This window comes from Lytechinus variegatus, chromosome 7, assembly GCF_018143015.1.
Source record: "Lytechinus variegatus isolate NC3 chromosome 7, Lvar_3.0, whole genome shotgun sequence".
NCBI lineage: Eukaryota > Metazoa > Echinodermata > Echinoidea > Temnopleuroida > Toxopneustidae > Lytechinus > Lytechinus variegatus.
Genome location: NC_054746.1, coordinates 34,803,509 through 34,816,917, shown reverse-complemented (window position 1 = coordinate 34,816,917; position 13,409 = coordinate 34,803,509). Strand labels below are relative to the sequence as shown.

General features: G+C 34.6%; 1 protein-coding gene across 2 annotated transcripts in view; it reads left to right on the top strand.

Moving 5' to 3' along the window:
* The window catches only part of LOC121419104 (BTB/POZ domain-containing protein 9-like), a 36,715-nt gene that overhangs the window by 4,603 nt on the left and 18,703 nt on the right, over window positions 1–13,409 (top strand). Inside the window, exons 1-4 of one of the 2 annotated variants that reach the window (XM_041613417.1) lie at window positions 1,444–1,533; window positions 2,216–2,373; window positions 3,096–3,201; window positions 11,830–11,965. In XM_041613417.1, the coding sequence (XP_041469351.1) occupies window positions 2,295–2,373; window positions 3,096–3,201; window positions 11,830–11,965 (321 nt within the window). In that variant the 5' untranslated portion in view covers window positions 1,444–1,533; window positions 2,216–2,294. Of the gene's footprint in view, window positions 1–1,443; window positions 1,534–2,215; window positions 2,374–3,095; window positions 3,202–11,829; window positions 11,966–13,409 lie in introns of those variants that run through there. The other variant, XM_041613418.1, reaches the window with a different exon arrangement.

The window sequence follows — 13,409 nt, the reverse complement described above, 5'->3', positions numbered from 1 at the left end:
CCATTGAATATGCCTGATTAAAGAACATGTTTCTACTGAATAATAATAATTTTCCCCATTTTTTGATAATTTTGTCTTATTCATTTTTCTTACATTTTCTTTTGTTTTTTTCTCAAATTTTTTTTCCTGTTTGTTTTTTCTTTCTTCATTTTTTCTTTTGTTTTATTTCACTTATTCATTTTTAGTGATTTTTTACAATTTTTGATTTCTTTTTTTCAGTATACTATTCTAAAAATGATTTTTGTTTATTTCCCCCTTTTACACATTGTTCTAATTCTGCAGCATATTTTTCTGTGATTTTCTCCTGCTATAATATGCTGGAAAAGAGAAAATAACTGGATTTGGGGCCTGCATAATCTAGGTTTTATGATCAAAAAGGAAGAAAGGAAAAATCATTGTTTTGTAAATCTATCTGAGTTTGCTTTATGCACTATTTATTTACTTTACCATTATGAGTGTGTGCCGATACGGAGATTAAAAGTCCACACAACCTGGGAACAATACAATTCTTTTATTCTCTTTCAATCATTTCATATTTACAATGATAGAACAATTTATATATTACCACAAAATAAGCAAAGTAAAATAACAGCAAGCATGATTTACATACAAGATGTACAAAGAATAGTGGTACGTGTTAGCGACTGCAGAACTCAATTTGTTTTATTCATTTTTAATTAATGTTTTTCTTTATATTTTTCGGGCCACCAAACTTTACTAATGGGCCACCAAAAAAAATTATTTGAAGGTTTTGGTGGCCCGAACGGGCCACCACCAAAAAAAGTTAATGTGGAGCCTTGCGTTAGTAAATGATTTTTACTCTCTAGAAGCCTCCTGGCTAAGTGTACCGGTACCAAATGAAATACATAACATGTATCTCATAAAAATATGAAAGAAATATAGGATTTTCTTGGAAAAAACCTCTGGCAGTCATTTTCATATTGAAAAAAAAATGGTACCCCATGTCCACTCACACGTATTGCGAGGTTAGTAGTATATTAACAATGTATTGCGAGGTTAGTATTAGGTTATTAGCATACCCACATGTATTGCGAGGTTAGTATTACTATACTAACCTCGCACCATGAACCGCGTTTGGCAGTGGATTTCTGACTAGTGTGTCACGCGTGCTGGGATCTCACATTTGGTGTACACAACACACGACTTCTATTACTATGGCTTGATTTTTCTGTGTGCGGCAGCATGTAATGAACCCTTGGGTGCCCCATGTCTGTGCACCCATGTAATTTGCACACGATTCGCATATTTTGATGAGAAAGGCTGCATTATCAGGTCGTCACATGAAATGCCCAAAATTCAGATTTTTTAATGAATATCTGTCTATGTGTTGCATGTGTAAAGTTTATGTTAGTTGCGTATCTTCTTTTCTAGAATCACGCAGATAACGCGTGTGCGCGGACAAGGGGGACTGCGAAGACTTGGGTTTCGGCTCACATTATTTGCATTATGAATATGAAGCGATGTTCACCGACAACTCTAATATCCATTGCGTAAACACGTTCGTAGTGCGAGGTTAGTATAGCATACTTACCTTTGCAATACGTATGAGGGGACCAGGGCCGCGAGAAGAATTACACTCCAGCCCAAAGGCAAGGCTTAGGAATCCCCAAGCTGAGTTAAAGTCAATAACATTTTATGGTAGGGTGACTGCTCACAGCAAAAATTTCGCCCTTTTCACCACATTTACAGTGCCAAAAATGGTCATGGTTTTGAGGGAAAAATCAAAGTTCAACGTATTTCTGACATATGATCCCGTTATCCAAATTTAATGATGTTGGTATCAAATTAAAGATAATAAAATGCTCCAAATAACCTGCTTAGTTTACATTTGGTTTCTACCATAAGTTTGATGTGGCATTAAAAAAGGAAATTGAAATATCTTGTGAATTATGTACCATATTTTTGTAAACTAGCAGGTTTTTGTAATACCGTATTGATAATAGCAAATCCAATGGAAATACTAATTTTTCACCTTTCCTTCAGGATCAAGTGTCAGAATTGATTTCAAAATACCCTTCTCCCACTACAGAAAGCCTTGATGCAAAACTGCACACAAAATATCTGCACTCTGTGTGAGGCCGTGTGTTTCAGCTGTGTGTGTGTTGTGACAAATTATACTACAGAGCCTATTGGGAGCATTTGGCTAAATTTCATTCAAAATTCATCTGAGGAAATTTTCTTCCTTTGTTTCCAGTCTTTGCAGTAATGAGAAGAAGGATCATTTTCCTATTCCAAGACACATAGAGGAAACATTTTGATCTCTTCTTTGAGACATGAGTGATACACATCGTATAAGTCCATCCACCCCGATGGGGGAAGTAGAACACACCAATATTCTGTCACAAGATATAGGTAAGTCAAACTTCCCTGGTACAAATGCAGGTTTTATTATACCTGGTAGTCAATGGATTATTTACAAGACATGCTATACATTTAGATTACACATGTACATCATAAATGTCTGCAAATAATTTATTTATGTTTTATTTATGATTTAAATTTATGTGGTTGATGGATAGTCTGTGCCGCTCCAGTGGGTCATTTTTTTAAAGGAAAAAACAATCCTTAGACATGGGTCTTGCTAAATGCAAGAAATCCTTAGCCATGGGCCCTATTTTCAACTAAATCATCCTAATAGACATGGGTCCGTTTCTGAAAAAAAAATACTTTATAACAATCCCCAGGAAAATCCCTGGAAATATTTCACCGTCTTCATAATGTATTTTTTTTATGTGATGGTCTCATTGTTAAAAAAAGCAGAATCGGGAAAATGGGTCTATATTTTAAAGAAAATCCTTTGGCATTGGTCTGTATTTTGAGAAAAATCCTTAGACATGGGTACCTGTTCGCGGTCAAATGACCCTTAGAATGTAATATATGGGGAACGGTTTCAAGCCTAGAGCCTCACACCCCCCATCCAATCATGTTAGTCACATTCCGGTACATGGAAAAAGATGGGTTTTTATATTCAATATTCAAATCAAGACTGGGAGGTTATATTTTCCCTGGAATCACTTTATCTCATACCTGTTCAGGTGCCATAAAACAATCATTCATCTTTATTTCCATTTTAGGTCATCTTTTTTCCAATGAGGAATACAGCGATATAACTCTTGTTGTGGAAAATCAGAAATTCCATGCACACCGTGTCATCCTAGCTGCAAGATGCCAGTATTTCAGGTGAGATGCAAAAATATAATTTTAGGGCGGAGTCAAGTCAAATTTTTCTTTTCCTGTTTCTGATGGACCAGTCACCAGTCTGAATCTGGTATTCAGAAAACTGAGGTCAGAAAAACTTAGGAAAACTCAGAAATTATCAATTTCTTGTTCCTAACAATTAATTTTTAAAAATCAATTTAAGGGTGTTCCCCAGTTATGTTTGTGCACATCTTGATCTGTGCATGTTTTAAGCTTTGCGCAGTGACGTCGCAATGAATGAACAGGTGATTCATCAATCAGCTCCACGTATCAGATGATTTTTTTTCTGTGATATGCTGTCTAACTGCAGATATAATGAATTATTTTGTGAAGCTACATGTATAAGCTGAAAATAATCCAAGGACCCACTTTTAAAATTTATCTACAACTTCATAGTACGTTCTTCTGCAGAGCTGGAAAGTGCATGTATGATGAATATATAGCCTCTAAAAATGAGAGAGTGGTTTGGAATTTTCCCTCACATAGACACTATGCCTTTAGCGTGCTTTGGGGTGTTTTAAAACCACATTTTCTTCAACAAGTGCTGATAGTTTGAAAGCAAGTGCATGAACCCCCATTTTTAGCTCATCCGGCCCGAAGGGCAAGATGAGCTTGTGCCGTGGCGTGGCCTCCGTCGTCTGTCGTCCGTCCACAATTTCAAAATGCTACTACTTTTCCATTTCAAGTCCGATTTCTGTTTGCTTTATATGATAGCACTAGGTGGGGCATTTTGAAATTCATTAAATATGCTAATTTATACGCATTTTTCAAAATTCACAATAAATGCTACTTCTTCTTTATTTGTTGACCGATTTTGATTTTTTTGCTTCCATCTGGTAGAGCTTCATGAGGTTCACCAAACTTCTACACAGAATTTTGAAATTTTGACCAGAACAATTTTTATGCTAATTTATGCAAAATTAATTTATGCATATTTTTAAAAATTCACATAAAATTCTTCTTTATTTGTTGACCGATTTTGATTTTTTTGCTTCCATCTGGTAGAGCTTCATGAGGTTCACCAATCTTGTACACAGAATTTTGCAATTTTGACTATAACAATTTTTATGCTAATTTTTTCAAAATTAATTTATTCATATTTTTAAAATTTCACATAAAATGCTTTTTCTTCTTCAATTGTTGACCGATTTTTACTTTTTTTCTTCTTCCATCTTGTAGAACTTTATGAGGTTCACCAAACTTCTGCACAGATTTTTGAAATTTTCAGTAGAAAATTACTTATGCTAATTTATGCGAAATTTATTCAGAAATCACAGGATTTTGATATTTTTTCTTCCATCCAGTAGAACTTCATGCGACCCACCAAACTTCTACACAGAATTTTGAAAATTTTCAGTAGAAAATTATTTATGCTAATTTATGCGAAATGTATTCATAAATCACAGAAAATTCCTCTTCTTTATTTGTTGACAGATTTTGATTTTTTTCTTCCATCTGGTAGAGCTGCATGAGGTTCACCAAACTTGTACACAAAATTTTGAAATTTTGTCTGGAAAATTATTTATTCTAATTTATGAAAAATTTATTCATAAATCACAAAAAATGTTTTTTCTTCTTCATTTGTTGATCAATTTCAGTTTTGTTTGCTTTATATGATAGCTCGAGGTGGTGATACAAAATTTAAACATAGAATTTTGAAACTCATTGAATCTGCTATTTATTCATATATTTTCAAAACTCACAAAAATTGCTTACTTAGTTGTTGATTGATTTTGGTTATTTTTGTTCTATCTGAGAGCTACATTAAAATTGTGTTAAATTGTGTTGCGAGATGCCGGATGAGCTCCACATCATTGATGTGCTAGTTTAATGTTCACATGTCTTAAGTATACTTTCCTTATAACTTTGAAAATTTTGGTGAAAATGACATGGATTTTGGATTAATCGCAGCATTTATTGTACTTCTCAAATTTGTTACAGAATTTCAAATATTTTGGATATGATCTTGTCATTTTCAATTTCACCTCCTATTTGTCTCACCTGCATAGCAGAGTGAGACTATAGGCGCTGCTTTTCCGACGGCGGCGGTGTCAACATCAAATCTTAACCTAAGGTTAAGTTTTTGAAATGACATCATAACTTAGAAAGTATATGGACCTAGTTTATGAAACTTGGCCATAAGGTTAATCAAGTATTACTGAACATCCTGCCTGAGTTTCATGTCACATGACCAAGGTCAAAGGTCATTTAGGGTCAATGAACTTTGACCATGTTGGGGGAATCAACATCAAAATCTTAACCTAAGGTTAAGTTTTTGAAATGTCATCATCTGTTGAATTACCATCATAAGTCTGAAAGTTTATTGATCTGACTCATGAAACTCTGACATAAAAGTAATCAAGTATCACTGAATATCCTGTGCGAGTTTCAGGTCACATGATCAAGGTCAAAGGTCATGTAAGGTCAATGAACCTTGGCCACATTGGGGGTATTTGTTGCATTTACCATCATATCTCTGTAAGTGTATTGGTCTAGTTCATAAAATATGGAAATAAGTGTAACCAAATATCCCTGAACATCTTGTGCGAGTTATAGTAGTTTTCAAAGTCAGCATTGTTGCTATGTATTGAATCGTGTGATGCAGGTGAGACAGCCAGAGGCATTCCACTTGTTTTAGAATGAAGGTGCTTTTAACCTTTAAAGTGGAAATGGATATATCAATATGAATTAATTCACCATTTTTGGTATACAATCCTGAACTAAATCTGATGAAACATGGATTTTAAGTGAGTAATAATGGTTTAAACCCAACATTGTGATTTTGTTAGGTCTACAAATTCCCAGTGCTTTTGAATGCACAATTCTCGAGAATTTTCAAGTGGATGAACTTCAGAGCACAATAGCAAAAAAATCAAGAACCCATGTTGATTTTTTATTTTTTTTTTAATATTTAGGTTCTAAAGTAACTCTATGCAAAATTTGGTGAAAATGACATGGATTTAATTTTGACTGTGGAACATCCTTAATAGGAAAACGCATATAAGCATGAAATTTTTTATCAATATGATGCATACAGTATGTGTTTTAAAGAAAAAAGAGGAATAGCACACAATTTTGGTAGCACACAGAACGCCATGTTAAGTATTCATTTATCAGAGATGCCAAGTTCAAAAAATGTTATGCGTGAGATTTTCATGATTCGGCGTCTCTGCGCGCGCGCGGCCAGTACTTACACTCGTACGTTGCAAAAAGGCGCGCGCATGAGATATGGGCTTCATCATGATACTACAAAACCATGCGATGCACGCAATTCATCGTATCACCTACTAGCTGTGCGCTGACTGCACTCTCGATTCGTCTCGCGTGCCGGGCTAGACGCGAAGGCGGTCGGCCAGTCGTATAATCTAGCGAATAATGCTACTTTTTCTCTTTTTTTGTTGTTGGGTACCAATGCGTGAGAAAAATGGGTGCCGTGCCTGAGATCGTGAGACGGACCCTGAATGCGTGAGTCTCACGCACAATGCGTGAGACTTGGTAGCTCTGATTTATTTTTATCTCACAGCATTACTTAAATATATATTTTCCCACAAAACACTTGCAAGCATGATACATACACAGTACATGCATCACTCACCCAGTGCTAAAACAATGCTCCTTAATGTATTAAAAGATCTTTTTTTTAATTAAATAGTTGTTTGCCTACAGGTACATGTAAGTTCCAAAATTAGTCATATTGGCAGCAATATCCCTAAGTATCCCAGTTTGATTGCATGTGACCTTATGACATCATCATTGTTATTTTCTTCTCACACAATTGTAAATCAAAAGTTACATGAAACTCTTTGATAACATGTTACAATGACACATTTGTAACAACAGTACTACTGAAATGCAAAATCACTTTGATTAGCTTTAACTTATAGAAATTGTGCATAAATCGGAAGTTTGTATGAAACAGGACCGTGATCAAGATTAATCTGCTTTCTTCAAATTGGCAACATGTACAAGAAAATGTCCACAGGGGAATGGGTACTTCGGAGAAAACCACAAATCCCTGATTAAGTACAGTACATGGCCTATGGGAAAGTTGTCCTCGCACCCCTTGTCATAATTATCCAGTTGCCAATTTAAAATGTACATGGTCTTGGGGATCTAAATTTTTTAAGCAGCCATAACTTTCTTATTGATGGTGTAATTTCCTTGAAATTTTTAACATTCTGTTCTATTTATTTTTCTCTTGTCTAACACTACATTTTATGACCAAGGCTGGATTCCTCTTTAAATGGCTTTCATAATCTATAAATCAACAAATACATGTACATGTAGCACCACTTTCAGTGTGGTTTTTAGAATTTTGAAAGTCATTAATGCTAATTTATGCTCATTATCCAAAATTTAAAAAAAATGCTAATTCTTCTTTATTTGTTGACCGATTTTGAATTTTGCTCATTGAATATTCATGAAGACATGCCTACATGTAGTACTGTTTCACCAGAATAATGAAAATCTGGTTTTCCTTGTCCGATTTTGATCGAATTTTCAGTGTTTTGTTTGTTTGATTTTTCTTATTCTGTTCAAATCATATTATTTTCAGCCTGGAGTACCCCTTTAAAGGCAATCATCATAATTCACACAGGTCTATATTGTGACAATATTCATGACCAATTTGTGTGTGTACATGTACAGCAAAAGCAGTAGAATAATGGTACCGTACTGTATTTCATGATGTGTAGAAGCTGCCCTCGTGAATTACGAGTTAATCTGAACATAATTATCAATGCTGCCACAATGTGGTCAGAAGTTATTAAGGTGATTTCATTTATCCTTCATTAATTGTTGTACTTCTGAGCTTCTAAATTTTACTTATACATGGCATATGTGCATGCATGTGCATGTATTTGATTGGATTTCATGATAAAAAATGAGACTACATGTGCATATGTACATTTTCCTCAAGAAACCCCCTCAAATCATGATGCTGGAACTACAATGTGCAATCATAATTTCATTTTAAAATTAAGGTTAGTATTATTTACAGAATTACATTAGGCCTACATGTATACATACATGTACATTAATTTATTTTGTGGTAAGTTCAAGTATTGAATGTCGTGTGACAGAGACTAGTTGGCAGTAAACCTAGTGAAATAAAAGTACATTGTATGCATTTCATCTAAAATTCTAAATATGAATATAACTTCAATCCAATAATAAATGTCATCCAATATTTGTCCACACATTGAATGTTCAGTCTCATGCATTGTCAGGCTTAAGATGCATTTGTCTCTTTATTGCACTTCTTTTATATACAAGAGGCCTACCTACACATTATTAACAGTACTAACAATAGCATTGATATTGTCTGCTTGAAGTGAAACAATATTATGTAAAATTTCTGCCATATTATTGTGTGTGATTTATTGCCAGCCAAGAGCAGATGCTATAAAATCAATCTTGACGTCAATCCCTTGTATTATTTTAGCACCACAGGGAGATGGCTTGCAACCTATCAAATATTTTAAGGATAGATCTGTGGTTTCCTGTGCTTTCATTCTAATTAATATCATGATTGTTATGTCTGCTTATTTCTTCCCTGCATGTTCATGAACATTTTATCAGGTGGTTTCAAACCGCCTCGATCATAAGAATCCCTGTTAAATTACGAGAACTTTTTTAGGCTAAAAAATACCCATTAATTATTCCTGCATTCACACCACCCCGAAACATATCCTTCGGGATAAATTCCACAAGTTAGGAGTATGGTCTGATAAGCAAGCAAGGCGCGAGATTCAAAACCACTATAGCTCAGCAGCCACCCATATATGGTCATTTTATTGGATTCTGTATGAACTCATTTTGGTATCGTTACCAAAACTGGCATTTACATGTACCTTTAATAAGTAGGAAAGAGATCTGATTATTCATGAACTATACATATATGCATACATGTATGATACTCGTATTATACTGACCTACATTTGTACATGTAGGCCTACCTGTCATGCAATGTTCTCTGTACACAAAATTTGCATGAGTTACAAAAATATAAAACACAGTGTACAATTATCTACATGTACATGTACAAGAGTTCTTGAAATGAAAGTTAAGGAAGTTTCAATGAATTGTGATTGTACATTGTAAATTGATCATTTTGAAATTGAAATGGGCAATGTGATGTGTTTTTCCTTCTTGATCACAATTACTGTAAAAGTGGAAATTTTTGCGGCAAGATTGGTGAGTGCGAATTTAAAAACACACAAATTTAGGAGCATCTATTTGTTTAATACAAGTTTTGAACTGTGGTTCATTCGGCAAAGAGACTGCAAAATTTGACCTACATGTATATAGAGGGCAACATTTAAGCATGCAAGCTCGAGTTCCAAAATCATATGCATTGCGAGAATTTGTTCCAATGCGATCATTTTTTTTCAAGTTGCAGATCAGTATTCAAATTATGAATTTGCTCGAAGTATAAGTTGCTTTTGCTGTTTGATTGGTGAGTGTTTACATGTAGATCTGTTTAGTTTTTAAGAAGACGTCTTGTCGATTGCCCAGGTTTGTTGATTGATCCCATGCACTTTGAATAGCCGTAATCCCATTGGTCTTTACCCGGTGCTCGGCCATCCATACCAGGCCAGCAGCGCCTCCATTTTGCCTTCCCGATGTCCACTCTGCAAAGAAAATTTGTGCTAAATGTCACGAAAGCTCATGATTGGATCAAAACAATGCTGAATTGTGCCGCTTTAGAGCTAGAATTATGATCAGAAAATACAATTTCATTGCTGAAATAATAATTAAAACCATTGACCATTGACAGGCAAGAAGGAAGTGACTTTGTGATTATGGAGTGTGCAGCGCGAATTCAAGAACCCGATATGTTTTGAAACCGCCAGGCATGAGAAACTATTCCGCGAAAATAACAGTATTTAAAGTATGTCTCTTTTTGCCAAATACATTTATTTCATTTTTATTTATTATTTATTTTGAATAACACAATGGGTTCAACTACATGTATAAAGTATGAAGATTATGAAAGACATCCCATTTTAAGTGTGAATCCTTTTGTTGTTCCTCAGATATAGGCATTTATAATCTCTATGATATACATGTATGCCAGCAATTAGAGGGGAAGTTCACCCTGATAATAAGTTGGTTTTAATAATTGCAAGAACAGTTCCAGAAATTTATCAGGGAAGGTTCAATTTTTGAACTGTGTGATTTATTGTGCTATCTCAGATGAGCAGCTCCTCCATGTGTGTTGTGTGATATGAATTCCCCCAAAAGCAATTTTCTCAAAAATTTGAAAGTGATTTTATTTGATTGTTTTATATGTCAGATACATTATTTCATATCACCTTCAATAAAAAAAATTGTATTCATCATACAATGTATTCCATTAAAAGTTTATATTATATAATAAATGTAGGTAAGCAGCTACATGTAGCGTATGACATCACAAATCTGAAAAAAAAATCTCAACTCTCTTAATATGCATTGATGGATTTTCATCAGATCATATTCTACTTTCATGGAAACCAATGTACATGTAATTTCAGTGTGAACTTCCCCTTTAGTGCATTTTAGGTTCATGTATCTTTTTTCTCTTTTTTTGTTTTGGGGTTGACATGTTACCATGCAAATAAAGAGCAATAATCTGAAGGATGGTCAGTTTCAAGTATCAATTTAATAAGTTTAGTGGTCATTTACACCAAGTGTGGTTAATGTTTGACTGACTGAAGCACTCTCCTCCTATTTCAAGCTCCTTGATAAAAGGTTTTATAAGAATGCTAATGGATGCAAAGTGCACATTGCCCTTTCATAATAATGCATTTAAGTAGGTCATGTCTGAATGCTCAGGGTGTAACGTGTACATTGTACAGTATGAACCGTTCCGTTCAATATGTTATGATGTACATGTTCATCTAGGTTTCTCATGAATATTAGATACTCTTTTTGAAGGCTGTTATCAACCACCATCTATGAAATCAGAATATCATTAGTATTAATCAGACCTGTAAAATTTGTTGAAGTTATTGATATTTAAGTGTACATGTATTTATTATTTTTTCTTCACAAGAACACATCATTTTAAAGGTACATGTACATGTATATAATCTTAAAAAATCAAGACTCGATACAATATTGGATTCATTGGCAGCCCCACGGGGGGGGGGGTAGTCTAGATCTGGACATTAGTAGTTATTTGTTCGGAAAATCCTACACTCACAACACAATATCAGTCCTCTCTTTTCACCTTCTCCTACTTGTGAAAAGAGAGAGGACTGATGTAGTGGTGTATGAGTGACTGTAGGTTTTTCAATACAAATAACTACTAACATCCAGATCTAGACTAGGGGTTGAAGGGGGTGATTGTCCCCTGAAATTTTTCACTTTGAAGAAAGAAAGAAGTGATTTTGGTCTTGTATTGTCTTGGGACTGAATAAATTAATTTAAAGTGATATTAAGATCAGTCACATGTTACAGTGTTAAATGAGATTTAATGGTGCATTTAGCTTCAGTGTATTTTTATACAGAAATTGAAATACAGGTAAAAGAGATGAATCATACATTGAAAACGTCATTATAGTTTCTTCTCCCTCTTTCTCTCCATCCCCCCCACCACCTGTCCTTCTGTCTCTCATCCTACAGAGCCCTATTTTACGGTGGAATGCGAGAGTCTGATCCTGAATGTTGTGAGATTGAGCTCCAAGACACTACATCCCAGGCCTTTGAGGCTCTCCTTAAATACATCTACACAGGCTGTCTCAATCTACTAGACCTCAAGGTAAGAAGGACAAGTGACCATTAAAATTCTAGAATCATAGTTTACAAAGTACAAAGCAAAAGAATGAATAAAAAATTGTTGCCAATCATAAAAATAGTTCAGCTAAAGTACATCTACAATAGGTGTCTCGAGCTGTTATACCTCAAGATGAAAGAAAACAAGGTAGAATATTAAAGGGTGAGTTCTGAGCACATATTCCACCATAAATCATTGTTTACAAAGATGTTTACTTGTTTAGTCTAAAACCCAGTTGCAGTCATGCAAACAAACGTTAAAAAAATGTGTTTTCAAAGTTCAGCATGATAATGCAAAATTATTGGTTGCTGAAAATAAATGAGAAGTACATAACAGAGATCACAATCATGATTTTATGATATCATTATATTGTACTACTTTTGGTCCAGGTATGCATTGAATTATGTACTCTAAGTTACTGACATGATCTTGATATGAGGGAGAAACAGCATTGATGAAAAATTGCTTGAATGCTCTCCTACATTGTCATTGGCCATGTTTTTGTGTGTGTTCCTATTGATATCTGACTTACATTGTGATTCTAGATTTAATAGAAAAATTGCAGAAATATACCCCAAGCTCATTTGGATCAGAGTCATCCAGGATATGTTTTTTGTAGATTCATTTTCATTTCTATATTCGTGTATGTGGTGACTTGCAAAAATGATAATCGTATTACATGTAGGCTTGCTATTATTCCTTTGCCCACCTGAACCAGTTGATCCCTGTACAAAATATATAGGTATTACATGTACATGTACATATTTCTATTGTGAACAGGCTAATTCTATCTCTGTGTTTTTGGAGGTATGTTTGCATACAGATGGGGTAGCTTGAATGAACTTCAGGATTTTTTATTTTCATTTTGTTACTGAATGAGTTTATGTTGGATTTTGTATGTGTAGGCCTATACTTTGCAGGCAGAAAAAATATATTTTACTCTTTTCCCTTTCTTTCTCCTGCATATACATGTAATACCTTTTCTGTTATAATGATTATACAGTGGACACATTTTAAACAGATGTGGATCAAATCATCATTTGGTACAGATTGAATAATAGCCACGCCACCCCACCCCCACTACTGTTTAGAATTGAAATATTCCAATGATCCCTACACCAATTTAAAGTACATGTAGATTGAAATGAAAATGATGTGAGAGTAGATCTCAACCTCACTTCCCAGCTGCTGAGAGCTACATTGTACGTACATGTATAATACACGTTATACATATCAATGTTTAAAACCCCCTCCTATCATCATATGATGTTTGGTCATTTGAGTCCCAGCAGGCTGCTCTATAGGTGTGCTATTTCAGTCCTGGGAGGAACTATCCCCTTCCAAAGTGCAAGGGATGCCATGCACATGCCAGTCACTGACATCTCATTCATCAATGACCTGTTCACACACAATATATTTATCAAACATT